Source organism: Magnolia sinica, chromosome 13 (genome assembly GCF_029962835.1).
Source record: "Magnolia sinica isolate HGM2019 chromosome 13, MsV1, whole genome shotgun sequence".
Lineage (NCBI taxonomy): Eukaryota > Viridiplantae > Streptophyta > Magnoliopsida > Magnoliales > Magnoliaceae > Magnolia > Magnolia sinica.
This window is the reverse complement of record NC_080585.1, coordinates 57,540,091-57,555,696: the sequence shown is the minus strand read 5'-3', so window position 1 is coordinate 57,555,696 and position 15,606 is coordinate 57,540,091. Positions and strand designations below refer to the sequence as shown.

At 41.5% G+C, this 15,606-nt stretch overlaps 1 protein-coding gene across 2 annotated transcripts in view; it reads left to right on the top strand.

Annotated features, from left to right (window-relative positions):
* LOC131223772 (cytochrome P450 714C2-like) overlaps positions 1-15,606 on the top strand; it is a 29,305-nt gene that overhangs the window by 8,065 nt on the left and 5,634 nt on the right. Inside the window, exons 2-4 of one of the 2 annotated variants that reach the window (XM_058219266.1) lie at positions 1,447-1,539; positions 9,262-9,488; positions 13,041-13,288. In XM_058219266.1, the coding sequence (XP_058075249.1) occupies positions 1,447-1,539; positions 9,262-9,488; positions 13,041-13,288 (568 nt within the window). The remainder of the gene's footprint in view (positions 1-1,446; positions 1,540-9,261; positions 9,489-13,040; positions 13,289-15,606) is intronic. The other variant, XM_058219267.1, reaches the window with a different exon arrangement.

Below are 15,606 nucleotides of genomic sequence, written 5' to 3'. Positions count from 1 at the left end.
AAGTTGAAAAATAAGAAGATTGGACCCGTCCCAATCATTCGAAAGATCAATGACAATGCTTATGTTGCTGATCTTCCAGATGACATGACGATCTCACGGACTTTCAACGTTATGGACCTAACCGAGTATCATGAACTTGAGCAGGATGAGAACTCGAGGACGAGTTCTTTTGAAGTGGAGGGGACTGATGTAGAGTGGGTCACAGACAGTTTCATGGCCAAGATGGACTAGAAAAGGGCCGGTCGACGATAAAAGTGATCCGGACCGTCGGACCTTAGATCAGGCGTATCTCACTATCCGGAATGAGTTATTGGGTGTAAAATATATGATTTTGGGGTAGAACGAGCTACTTTAGCCAACCAACCTGCTACATCGGGTTGCGCAAGCCGGAATTGCGAAATACCCCTAGATCGACGGTCGTTTCCCTGTTTTAATTTCGTTTTTACTATAAATAGTAAGTTTTAGTTTGATTATAACTCTTCATCCATCGGGCTTTAGGAGTCGCGCCCAACGTGAAAAGAGCGTAGAATAATTAGGAGAACGGTTTGGTGAAGCCAAATAGGACACTTACTATTTTTGGCCGAAAACCTTGCGCACCAGTAGACATCACGACCGTCTATAAATAGTAAGTTTACTATTTATAGTAAGTCGCAGATTCTAGGAGTTTTAGTTGTAGTTTGATTCTGATTTCTTTCCCGTTGCTTGGTACCCCTATTTAAAGGGTTGTGAACTCATTTTTATTTATTAATTAATCAATTTTTAATTTATTAGAATTTATTTTTATTTTCTGCCTTCTTTCCACGTGGATTCGAGAAGTGTCTGTGAAGAGTCCGAAGAAGCTCCGTGGATTCGGAGTAGTTTTCCTCATCAGGTTCATCCCTGCGTTACCACTCATATCGCATGATCTTAACCATCTGATTGTAAGAAATTTCCACGCGGAATTCATACAGTTGTTCTTATTTTCTAATCATCCCTTCTTCGGCATCTGATCGGTTGGTTAGCATGGTCCGCGGCTCTCGTCCGAGCAATTTTGCTGCGATCAACAGTTCACTGTGGGGTCCACCACATGGAAGGCCAGATCATATTGACGTCACGCATGTGGGCCCAGTCATGCACGTTATATGGAAGGTCCTAGAGAAGGTTGGCAGGTTGTTTTTTGACCGGACACGGGTTGGCCTTTATGAGATTTGTCAATTCCGCGCACATGTGGAGCCATACGTGTCCACACGTGGGTACAAGTTCAAATATAAGAGAAGTGTGTGAGATGTGAACTTTTCATCAGGTGAGATACACTGTTTAGATGTTCTGGCATAAAAATCAGGCTATTTCACGGCTCAAGTGGACTATAGCATATCAAAACAAATGAATGTTTACAAAAAATTATGACCGTCAATTAACTTTGCACATTGTCATGCACCTGAGTATTGAAATCGTCTGATTTTTTAGGCAGAAGATCTAAGGCATTATTTCCAACCTTATGGAAAGCTCGGATCTCATACAGGTTTTTTCATATTTGCACTTGTGCCCGAAGGTGGATAGGTAGGGTCATAGATGGGTGTGTAATTTGCGAACGTTCCAAGAAGATTTAATGCATTGAAAAATTTCAATATGTTAAAGGAACATATGTGATATCTAAATTAATTTTAATATATTTAATAGATTGATTGTAATAAACCTATTAAAATATATAATTTAGTAAAAAAATCCTTGAACTTCGCTTGGGCCACAAACATAAGGATCACAGATAGTTAATTTGTCAATGTTTTTTTATTATCTATTTAGATAACCAACCTTTAGATGGTTTGGATCATTTTATTAATATGATTTTAGTGATGTAGCTAGTATTTGGATGGTTTTGGAACATCACTAGCATGTGATGTGTAGCGCCCACCTTTCTTAGGCGCACGCGACTCTCTAATAGAGCTCAAAAAGACATTTAACTCCAATTTATTTCTGAATCTTGGCTCGGTATTTCATTTACAAGCATTTATTTCAATTTCATTTCATATGCATACATTTACTTATATCCAAATATACTAAAAATTGTTGGGGGCCTTGCACAAAACCTTAGGATCTAGCCTCCCGAAATAAACAAGAATTATGGAATAATAATGTAATGAACTAAATCCAAACATAAACCCCACCACACCAGGGATTTTTACGTGGAAAACCATCAAAGAGGTAAAAACCAGAGGACCTCGTCCAAATCAACAATCCACTATAAAGCAGAACGTTACAACCGATCACAAGCACACACCGCTTGGATCAAACCTTCTTCACTCACGCAGGAGTGGATAAACAATAAGAGAAACAAAGAAGACGGAGAGATCTCACCGATTACGAGGACGTGGAAGTGCTGAGATATGGTAGATCACCTCTACGAGCATAGCCTCCCTTCCACAAGCTTCCTCTCTCTCTCTCTCTTTCTCTCTCACACACACCTTTGATAACCCTAAGCCCTTTAGCAAATCCTTGCAAAGCTTTAGGAAATCCTAGAATACCATGGAATTCACCCCAATCCTGCATACACCCCTTTATATAATAATAAAAAGAGGTAGAATCAAAATAGGAAACACAATTTGTAAAATCTGTATTTCTGCAATCGCATCTGCGGAACTCTTCGATGATATCGACACTCTTTCGATGACAGCCTTCAATATCATCGACGGTTTTTCGATGATATCAAAATAGGACCAAAAACTGTCCAGCAACCAGTGGTGAAAAATTCAACAATTATCGATGTCATCGAAGGTCTCTCGATGACAGCCTTTGATATCATCTAAAGTCCATCGATGATATCGACAGAACCAAAAAACTGTTCAGCAACCAGCGGTGAAAAATTCAGTAATTATCGATGATATCGAAACTGGTTCGATTTCATCGAACCCAGCAATGAGGAGAAAATCCTCATCAAATCTCCCCCTTTTCGACTCAGGAGGAATCCACCTTCTTCAAGCCAGCCCGTTTTCTACAAACCTCAAACTTACCCTTGAGCAAAGCCTTAGTCATCATGTCTGACCCATTATCGTACGTGTGAACCTTCTCAAGCTGTAATACCTTCTGTTCCAAAGTATCCCTGATCCAGTGATATCGAATATCTATGTGCTTCGACTTGGAGTGCTGACTTGGATTCTTGCTCAAGTGTATAACACTTTGACTATCGTAATAGATCACGTGTTGCTCCTTCTTCAGGTTAAGTTCCTTTAGGAACCTCTTCATCCAAAGCATCTCTTTACATGCCTCTGTGACTGCAATGTACTCGGCCTCTGTCATCGACCATGCTACGACCTTCTATAGCTTGCTCTACCAAGAAACTTCCCCTGCAAACGTGAACATGAACCCCGATGTAGACTTCCTGAAGTCTATGTCACCTGTCATATCTATATCTATGTAGCCCTCTAACACAGGTTTTCCGTCACCATAGCATAAGCTCAACCTGGATGAGCTTCTTAGATACCACAGTATCCACTTCACCGCTGCCCAATGCTCTTTTCCAGGATTGGCAAGATAACGGCTGACAACACCAACCGCATATGCTATGTCTGGGCGTGTGCACACCATAACATACATTAAACTTTCTATTGTTTACGCGTAGGGTATCTTCTGCATCTCTTCCACCTCTGCCTTCGTCTTGGGACACTGTCTGTCGCTCAATCTGAAGTGACCATCCAATGAAGTATTGACTGGCTTCGTTGCATTCATATTGAACCGCTCTAGGACTTTCTCAATATACCGCTCTTGTGACAGCCAAGGCTTCCTGCTGCTTCTGTCACGGGTTATCTCCATTCCTAGGATTTGTTTAGCCGAACCCAAGTCTTTTACCGCAAACGACTTGCTCAACTCCTGTTTCAATTTGTCGATCTTCTTGATGCTTTTTCCATGATGAACATGTCATCAACGTATAACAAAAGAACTAAAAAATCACCATCTGAGAACTTGCACGTGAACACACAGTGGTCCGACTCCGTTCTGTCATACCCATGCTTTAGTATAAACGAGTCGAACTTCTTGTACCATTGCCGTGGAACTTGTTTCAGCCCATACAAGCTCTTCCTCAGCCTACACACCATATGCTCATTGCCCTTGATTTCGAACCCCTCTGGTTGGTACATATAGATCTCTTCTTCCAGGTCACCATGGAAAAAAACAGTTTTAATATCTAACTGCTTTATTTCCAGATCCATGCTAGCCGCCAACCCAAGCAACACCTGTATGAATGTCATCTTCACCACTGGTGAAAATATCTCCTCGAAGTCTATACCTTTCTTCTGACCGAACCCTTTCACTACAAATCTGGCCTTGAACCTCGTCTGTGAATTCTTTTACTCAACCTTCTTTCTGAACACTCACCTGTTGTTCAAAGCTTTCTTGCCCTTAGGCAATTTCACCATATCATAGGTGTGGTTCTTATGTAGGATTTCATCTCCTCTTGCATAGCTTTCAACCACTCCCGCTTATGCTCATTGGCTAGGGCCTCAGAATAATCTTCTAGCTCTCATCCATCAGTGAGCATAATGTACTCATGCGACGAGTACCTCTTGGACGGCTGTCTATCCCTAGATGACCTCCTCACCTATGGCTCAACAAGTGGATCAAGTGGGGGATGCTCCCCTGGTCCATCTTTTGAAGGAACTCCCTCGTCTTCTGCACCTTTCTGTACTCCCCCGTCATCAGGCACCACGGGAGGAATAACCGGATCCATGTCCTCTAGCTCACCACAACTAGGCTGGTTCTTCTCTGGCTTACCAATGTCTTCTATACACTGATCTTCAAAGAAAACCACATCTCTGCTCCTGACGAGCTTCCTCTCGGTTGGATCCCACAATTTGTAACCGAATTTTTCATCATCATACCCCAAGAACACATACTGCCTGATCTTCATATCGAGCTTGGACCTCTCGTCCTTTGGTACGTGAACGGATGCCCTGCATCCAAACACCCCGAGATGACTGTACGATGGATCCTGTCCAGTCCACACCTTCTTAGGTACTTCTCCATTCAATAGGGCTGATGGAGACCTATTTATCAAATACACCGCCGTGTGCATTGCTTCTCCCCAGAACGTCTTAGGTAACTTCGCATAGGATAACATGCATCTGATTCTCTCAACAATGGTGCGATTCATTCACTCAGCTACACTATTATGTTGGGGGTCTTGGGAACCGTTTGTTTATGCCGTATACCCAGGGACTTGCAGTACTCATGAAAGTCGTCAATGTATTCACTACCATTGTCAGTGCGAATGCACTTCAATGATCTATCTGTCTCTCTCTCGACCATAACATGAAATAATTTAAACACACCAAAGACTTCATCCTTGGATTTCAAAGCATAAACCCAAACCCTCATAAATACATTATCTATAAAAGTGACAAAATACAATGCCCTACCCAAGGTTTTTGTCCTTATAGGACCACAAACATTAGAATAAACCAAATCTAATGCATGCATTTTATTAATATGAGAAGCAGTTTTAACGAATGAAACTCTATGTTGTTTCCCTGGTAAACAATCAAGACAGGTTTTGAGAGGTGTACCTGTCACGTATGGAAGGAGCCGCTTCATCGCTAGTACTTGAAGCCCTTTTTCACTCAGGTAGCCTAGACGCGTGTGCACATATCAATAGTTGAATCTTTCGCTGTGTTCAACCCACCCTTGCATACACTGACACTTGCCTTGTAAAGGGTGCAACAATTCTTTCCTCTGGCTACGATCAACGAACCCTTGATGAGCTTTCAGCGCCCACCAGCAAACCGGCTTTCATAGCCATCATCATCCAGTCTTCCCATCGACATCAAGTTGATGCGAAGGTCTAGGATATGCCTCATATCCCCGAGAACCAATGTGCAGCCCACATCGGTCTTCACACAAATATCACTGACCCCTACGATCTTCGATACGCCAGAATTCCCCAACTTCACGGTCCCATAGTCACCTGACTTGTAGCTTATGAAGAAGTCTCTACGTGGAGTCACATGAAAAGAAGCTCCTAAGTCAATCACCCAGTCGGTGTCCTGACTCATAGTCATGAGACATACATGATCTGCTGAAAGAGTAACTACAACGTCGCCATCTAAAGCGACCGCAGTGGAATCTGATTCATTTGCCTTCTCCTTTCATTTTCCTTTCTTGTCAGTCTTCTTACCACGGCATTCGTGCTTGTAGTGGCCCTTCTTGCTACAATTCCAGCAATTAACATCTTTCCTGTTCTTTCATTTCTCCCGTTTCTGTGTCACAAGGGCCTCTTGCTGAGTAGACCCCTGAGACTTCCTCCTTGTCTCCTCATTGAAGAGACAGCTAGTAACTTGTTTCATGAATATCTTTCCGTCTGACACGGAGTTACTTAGAGACACCACCAATGTCTCTCAACCGTCAGGCAATGAACTAAGCAATAGCAAAGCCTACAATTCATCATCCAGGACCATCTTTATAGAGGAGAGTTGGTTCACTATATTGCTTATCTCATTCATATGCTCGGCCACAAAACCACCATCTTTGAACTTGAGATTCACAAGTCGTTTTATCAGAATGATTTTATTACCGGCTGTCTTCCTCTCATACAGCCCTTCCAATTTCAGCCATAAGCTAACGGCTGAGGTTTCCGTAGACACATGGTGGAATAAGAAATCGTCCAACCATTGTCTAATAAACTCCACCGCCTTTCAATCTATCTTCTTCCAATCATCATCAGACATATCCTTAGATTTTGCTGATATGCCTAAAATTGGAGAATATAAGTCCTTGTAATAAAGCAAGTCCTCTATCTTAGCCTTCCATATGGTTCAGTTAGAACCATTGAGGCTGATCATCCTTGATGAGGCACCTTCCATAATTCAAAACCAATCCTACCCGTTCAATGAACTTAGCTCTGATACCACTTTGTTGGGGGCCTTGCACAAAACCTTAGGATCTAGCCTCCTGAAACAAACCAGAAATATGAAATAATAATGCAATGAACTAAATCAAAACATAAACCACACAACACTAGGTATTTTTACGTGGAAAACCCTTAAAGAGGTAAAAACTACGGGACCTTGTCCAGATCAACAATCCACTATAAAGCAGAACGTTACAACCGATCACAAGCACACACCGCTTGCATCAAACATTCTTCACTCACGCAGGAGTGGATAAACAATAAAAGAAACAAAGAAGACGGAGAGATCTCACTGATTACGAGGACGTGGAAGCGCTTAGATATGGTAGATCACCTCTACAAGCATAACCTCCCTTCCACAAGCTTCCTCTCTCTCTTTCTCTCTCTCACATACCTTTGATAACTCTAAGCCCTTTAGCAAATCCTTGCAAAGCTTTAGAAAATCCTAGAATACCATGGAATCCACCCCAATCCCGCATACACCCCTTTATATAAGAATAGAAAGAGGTAGAATCAAAATAGGAAACAAAATCCGCAAAATTTACGTTTCCGCAATCGCATCTGCGGAACTCTTCGATGATATCGACGGTCTTTCAATGACAGCCTTCGATATCATCGACGGTCCTTCGATGATATCGAAACATGACTAAAAACTGTCCAGCGACCAGGGGTGAAAAATTCAACAATTATCAATGTCATCAAAGGTCTCTCGATGACAGCCTTCGATATCATCTAAAGTCCATCAATGATATCGGCATGACCAAAAAACTGTCCGGCGACCAACGGTTAAAAATCCAGCAATTATCGATGATATCGAAACTGGTTCGATTTCATCGAACCCAGCAATGAGGAGAAAATCCTCATCAAATTGGCATTTGCCTTATTTACTTTCAGTTCCCTCCTTTTTCCTTCATTTACTTCTATCCAAACCGATAGGCTTAATATATCAATGGCCCAACTTGAGGCCGGTTGGTTGGGCCACTGAAACATGGGCCCAACTTGAGGCCGGAAAGTGTGGGACTGGTCCACTGGCCTAACAGGGCTGGCTGGGGCCTGAGCATAAAATCTTTGGGTCAGGGCAGATTTGACAACTTCAGTTAGTTAGCTGATAAGACGCTGCCCTGACTGTGGGTGCCACCTTGATTTATTTATTGTACATCCATGTCATGCATCCATTTTACCAGCTTTAAAAAAAAAAATTAATTAATTTTTTTTTTTTACTATATGAGGTAAAAAAATGAAGCAGATCCAAATCTCAGGTGGACTACCCAAAGTAAACAGTGGCTATTGACAATTAAAAACTTCTTGTAGGCCACAAAAGTTTTGGATCAAGCTGATAATTATTTTTTCCCTTCATCTAGGTCTTTATGACCTTATGACCTTATCAATAGGTTTGATGGCAAATAAACATTACGGTGGGCCCTTGAAAATTTTTAATGGTAGGCATTTAATCACCACCATTACTTATGTTAAGGTTTACCTGAGTTTTGGATCTGCTTCATTTTTGGGCTCATGTCCTAAACTGAGCTGGCAAAACCCATGAACGGTGTGGATATACAATACAGACATCAAGGTAGGCCCACGGTCAGGGTTGCACCGTGTTGGGTGAGGATTAGGCCCATTTTGGGTGGGCGGATTATGGGCTTTTCTTCCGGACCCAGTTAATGAGCGGACTAAACGCAAACTGGTCCACCAGTCCCGAGGACACTGTATTCTTCGGTTAAAGGATTATATAATTCCTCCATATTCAGCCGAACTGTACTGTGCTCCATGTATGTGGGCCACATGTTGGGTGATCCATCCATTCATACGGGGGGCCATGCCGTCGCTGGAGACTGGTGAAAACTTTCTTCCAGATTAGAGAATATCATCCCTACAATCTATGGCCTTTTCCTTTGTGTTGAATGTTGACATTTGCTATATTTTTAGGAACTTACTCTATTGAGGATTATGGGGTGTTCCATGGTGTGCCCACCAGATCAACAGTCTAGAATTCTAGATCGTCGAACCATGGATCCCAACACCCAATAATTCCTCATCCATAGTGGTAGTATGAGGTAGAGATGTAGGCTTAGGGCTGGGATGGGTTGTTGAATTCCAGTCCAGGAACTGTTGGAAATGGGCCAGGCTTTATTTAGATCAAAGGCCCGATAGGTTTGTCTAGCCCGGCCTAATCAGCCTAGGCATTTTAATGGTAGGTGTGGCCTGGGCCAAGCCTTATTCTCAGATCCCGGACTGGGCTAGACAGGAGGTGGCCCTTTTCATTGGCTAGCTTTGCTTAAAGAAGGAAAGGCCCACTAGGTTGTTACGTGTCACAATCTTCTGTGTTCCTATCATCGGCTTCGATCACTAACTCTACCATTTCATGGGTTTGATTCTTATAGGTCCGCTATTTATGTACTCGACCGGAACCATGCAACTATTGTATGTGAGCGACGCCGATCTTGTGAAGGAAATAAGCCTCCAAAAGTCTTTGGATCTTGGAAAGCCCACATACATGCAGAAAGAAAGGGGCCCATTATTTGGTGAGGGCATTCTAACATCAAATGGGTCCATTTGGGCCCACCAGAGGAAAATCATAGCCCCTCAGTTCTTCATGGACAAGGTCAAGGTAAATTCAACTCACATTTATCTCCTCCCTTGAAATTTGATTTACTAACCTCTTAATATTGTACAAATCAACTTTTTAAAAATGGAGGTGACTCAACCATGCACATGGCTTAGGTGCATGACAATATAGACCGTTCCACTGCCACATAGCTGACTCAATTTGAATTGTGTGTGTGTGTATAGGTACTATGAGGCCGACCTTATGGGAGCTTCCCATGAGGTCGAGTTGTGTGGGCCCCACCTTGATGTGTGTCGAACATCTACCCCATTAGCCAGATGCACCATTACATGATGGGCCACCGGCTTAAAAATCAAGTCAATCCATGACTTTTGTGGGCCACACCACATACAATAGTTGAGAGGGGTTACCCTCCCATTAAAACATTCATAATCATTTATTGAGTCCACTGAGATGTGGTTCACAAATCCAACCCATCCATTGTGTGTGTCTCACTTGGATGAGGGGTCATACTGAGTTTCAGGTACATTCAAAACTCAAGTGAGCCCCACCAAGTGCTTTTATATATTTTAGGCATGTCTTTACATGATTTTAGATGGTATGGCTCACCTTAGTTCCATATACAGCTGATTTTTGGGATATCCCATAACCTAAAGGGGACCCATCAAATGCATGGTGTTGATGTTCCACACACATCATGGTGGGGCCCACACAGCTCGACCTAATGGGAAACCTCATAGTACCATTTCCATTTCCTCTCTCTCTCTCTCTCTCTCTCTCTCTCTCTCTCTCTCTCTCTATATATATATATATATATATATATATATATATATATATATATATATATATATATATATATATACACGGAAACGCTCACTTGCGAACCAGTTCGTACCTGTTACATACGAACTTTTTTGAGAACCCATAATATGTGATATGGATCCAAAATCTGAACCGTTCATGTGAAGCAACACCTCGTGAAACCCCCCCAAACCAAGTTTTACTTTGATCTAGAACTTTGATGGGCCATGAAAAATTAAAACAGTTTCCTCCCTTGATTTGCATTTCTCTTTGCTATGGCCCACCAGAATTTTAGATTAAGGTGAAAATTTCCTACATGAGGTTTCATGGGATTCCGCATCACATGGACCGTCCAGATTAGACACCCATGACACGTGTGCAAAGGTGCGCACGTGCATAGGTGCGCAGGGGAGCATGACTCTCTCTCTCTCTCTCTCTCTCTCTCTCTCTCTCTATATATATATATATATATATATATATAGGAATGCTCACCTGCGCACCTTCTAATGTGAGCACCCGTGCGCACCTTTGCACATGTGTCATGGGTACAGAATTTGAACAGTTCATGTGATGCAGTACCCCTTGAAACTTTATAGGTCCAATTTGTAGCCTAACCCAAAACTCTAGTGGGGCATAGCAAAGCGAAATGCAAATCAAGGGAGGAAATTGTTTCCTTTTGCCATGGCCAACAAGAGTTTTGTAGCGGGCTGAAAGTTGGGCTAGTGAGGTTTCAAGGGGTGCCGCGTCATCGTGGACTGTTCAGATTTTGTGCCCATGACACATTTGCAAATGACTTTTGCACATGTGTCATGGGCACATAATTTGAATGGTCCATGTGATGCAGTACCCCTTGAAACTCTATGGGCCCAATTTTTAGCCTGACCCAAAACTCTAGTGGGCCATAACAAAGAGAAATGCAAATCAAGGGAGGAAACTGTTTCCTTTTGCCATGGCCCACCGGAGTTTTGTATCGAGCTTAAAGCTGGGCTAGTGAGGTTTCAAGGGGTACCGCATCATGTGGACCGTTTAGATTCTGTGCCCCATGACATGTGTGTAAAGGTGCGCAGAAGTGCTCACGTAAGAAGGTCCGCAGGTGAGCATTCCTCTCTCTCTCTCTCTCTCTCTCTCTCTCTCTCTCTCTCTCTCTCTCTATATATATATATATATATATATATATATATATATATAAACACACACACACACACCGATATATATATATATATATATATATATATATATATATATATATATATATATATATATAGACACACACACACACACCGAGCACGTGGAACTGAACCATAAACCGATGGGTACCCAAACCAACAACCCTTGGGAAAACTGTAGCCAGGAAACCTTGTTTTGGCATCCGTTCACTCCCTAAAATCTGCAAGGCAACTCCATAGACCAATCCAAACTGACCTAGTGCCCCAACAGGACCATCCAAACCGTAAAAACTGGCCAAAATAACCACGGTCTGCCAGCAAAAATTGGATTTTCATTGGTACCTTTTGACCAATCAAGGGCAATCAAGGGCCGCCGAAGGACACCTAAGATTACAACAAAACAAGTTGCAAGTACAGAAGTGAGTGTAACTAGGTGATAAAAATCCAATTTCCGCTATCCTAATAAAAGTCAACCGTTCTTCCAGAAAGCTGCACATGGATCCCTAGACTAGATGCCTCAGGATTCGGTTACTCCAAGCACTAGTAGAAATCCATTTTTTTTATTTTTTATTTTTAATAATAGACCCCAAGTCTTGGTGAAATTACAAATTCTACAGCACTCCTAGTCAACCAATGGTGCCATATGTCCAGCAGCTACTCAAACCATCCCACATGGCAATTTTGCCCTTTAAGTTCCCACTATTTTAAAAAATGAATACCCCCGCTCTCATTTCAAGAAGTCTTGAATTCTCTACCAAGCAGAGAGAGATAGATAGATACAGAAATAAAGAGAGACTAAGAGAGAGAGTGTGTGAGAGACCAAGAAGAAAGAAGTGAGGGTGTGTTCCTATCTAAGCCGTCCATACCATCCCAACCATCAAATCTAGTCAATACTTACATTCAAGCTAATGGCTTATCTCATCCAAAGTAGGGTTGGGATTTGAAATCTATGATCTTCTTCTCTAAAGAGGAGTGTTGTAGCTCTCATTTCTCTTCTCAAATCTCCCACATCACAAGCAGTTTTCTTACCATCCATTTACTTACTTGTCGCACTATTTCCTTCTTATACTTTCCCTTGCTTCTCTAGGAATTATCCCTTAGGCGTATGTTTTGTATCTTGTTGAGTCCTTGGATCTTGACACAGTAACCTAGGGTCATCTGATTATTTGTGTCTTTTCTTTCAATAATCATCTCCTTGGCTATGATTGATGCGAGCAAACTGTCTCTACGATTATAGCCCGTAGTTGAGCCATCATTGATTCCTAGGTGGTGCTTGAACTTGAACAGTTGGTTTCAATTAAGCTTTGAATATTGTCCACAACCACTTAGACAATATGACATCTGGGATCCTTTAAATCCTCACGAATCCCAAAATTTCACAAAGTAGAGATCTCATGTGAGTGCGGGTAGAGAAGGGTGCCTAACACATTCCAATAAGATTATTTTACCCCCAACAAGAAATTATTTTATTGTAGAATAGATAATAGGAAATTATTAAACAAACTCCAAGAAATTATTTTATTGTAGAACTCTAGGAAAGTTGTATTAGATCTGGCCCTTGTTTTATTTTTATTTTCTTCTTCTTCTTCTTCTTCTTATGTGTCTATCACTTTCTATACCTTGGTAGGGAATGGTGGATATAATGGTGGAGTCCATCATCCCATTATTGAAATCATGGGAGAGTAGAGTTGACAAAGAGGGTGGGGTTGGAGATATAAGAGTTGATGAGGATTTGAGAAGCTTCTCTGCAGATGTAATCTCAAGAGCTTGTTTTGGGAGCTCTTATTTTAAAGGAAAAGAGATATTTTTAAGGCTTAGAGCTCTACAACAGGCCATGTCTACGAAAAGTTTACTTATAGGGGTTCCTGGCTTGAGGTATTCTATCTATTCTCATTTTACTTATATTTTTTTATAATTTTAGTTGTATTTATAATTTTCATAATCTAGAAAACCTAAGCATCCTTAATCTCCTCCATTTGAGGCACTTATTTCATAGGTTAGTCAATAATGTGCATTGGCTACAACTACTGAGGCAACATTCAAGCCAATCCAGACACAAAATCATGGGCCTCAATGTGTGAGAGAAAAGCCCGAAAATCAGTTCTCAACTAATCTTAACCATCTAATTTTCTGATGAATTTGGAATATTGACAAATTTCTTTTCAACGATCCAATTGACGATCCTTGGATGGTTAGAATTGTTGACCAGTACGATCCACAATGAGCCTTGGGATTCTAAGGTCTAATTGGCATGTATATATGCTACTTGCACTGTGGATGTGTTGCTACAACTACACTGTGGCAGAAGCCAATTATTGTTTTTATATGGACATTAACTTCTTCTTTATAAATCCCACACTCAAAAAATTATCATGATATAATCTAGTTTATGATCATAACCTTAGTTTATACCACTAAAAAAAAAAAAACCATCTGCTAATGACCTTATTGAAGTTTATTTAGATGGGTCCCAACAGGGGTTCTAGACATTTGAGTGCATTAATTTTCCAAGGATTAATGTCATTCAAATTCTAAAAACAGCATGTGGGAGTTTTGTGCTCTCATTGCCAGTCCCAAGCCTGATTAAAAGAGGAGGGTTGCATCAGGTTGACAGATGACATGAAACTTCTGCCACAATGATGCAGGACAATTAACCAGTTGCTCTAAAAGCTCGAACTGTTAGAGTATGATGAATTAAGACCTCCCCCGTGGGCTCCAAATCACATGGGTCACCCACCCCGAGTGTGTCTACGCATCTCACTGGCTACCCCACTCAAGCCCGGTGTGAAAATGCCCCTGCATTAATCACCTCCGGTGAGAAGTCTCTCTTGTACCAATTTGATGCAGGGCAATTAACCAGTTGCTCTAAAAGCTTAAACTGTTAGAGTACGACGAATTAATCCCTTTATCTCATAGCCCAGGCCTCACATCTCATGGGTCAGGACCTCGGCCGAACCCCCCTTGTGGGCTCGTGGGCCTCGAATCACATGGCCTGCCCACCCCGAGTGTGTCCCCGCATCCCACGGGCTACCCCACTCGAGCCTGGTATGAAATGCACATTAATCACCCCCGGTGAGGAGTCTCGAACATGAGACCTCCCTTGTGGGCCCCAAATCACATGGGTCACCCACCCCGAGTGTGTCCCCGCATCCCATGGGCTACCCCACTCGAGCTCAGTATGAAAATGCCCCTGCATTACACAACTTTGATCATTAGTCTTGACAATATGACAATAGATATGGTCTGCGATAGAGTGGAATGGCAAAACAAGATTCTTTTAGTAGACCCCAATTAGTTGGGATAAGGCTTATACGATGATAATGATTTTCATTCAAATTCTCTATCATATACCAATTCCATATATAGTTTGTTTTTATTATGGTTGTAGAAGCAAAAAGGAATCATTTTACCTTTTGCCAAATTCATATACAAGAGGTGTTTCTCGTCAATCCAACAAATAACTTAAGACTAATAAATTCAGATAGTTTTCTTAACTAGGTTGTTTGTAACGATCACTTGGATCCCAAAAAACATTAGTACCACCGTCCTCATTGTTGAGTGAATCACTCTTACGAAGAAATAATTGTAGAGATTTAAAACAATGTTGTTGGCCATACTTCTCATCAAAATTAAAAACAGAACCCTTTATCTCATTGCTTCATCTTAGCCAGCATCAAGTTTTGATGAGCAGTGTTTGTTCAATATTGTAATGGTTGAGATTACAAACTCAACTTTTTTATTGTGTTGTGTCTTTTATTTATTGACTTGTGTGTTTAGTCCTATACTGGATACTTATGAGAAAGTGGGTTGCAACTTCTAAGGGGGCTCAAGGCATCTAGTCTACTGTAAAGAGTGTCTAAGAAATGTATTGCATTGTGCATCTGGCAATCTATTTTAGTAAGAATGCCCTAGCTCCTCTTAATATAAATGATCTATCCTTCTTTTAATATAAATATAATACTCTCTCTCTCTCTCTCTCTCTCTCTCTCTCTCATTAAAATGATCAATTTGCAAGGCCTGAGAACGTATATCCTCAATCGGCTGCCTTGTTCTCATTAAAATGATCAATTCACAAGGCCTGCGAACATTTCTCCTCAATCGGCTGCTTCTTAGGGATCCAAAAATTTGCATGTGCCGCATCCTCCTTTCTGATTTGGACTGTTAATGGGTTGGCCCCATGCCAAAGGAAAATC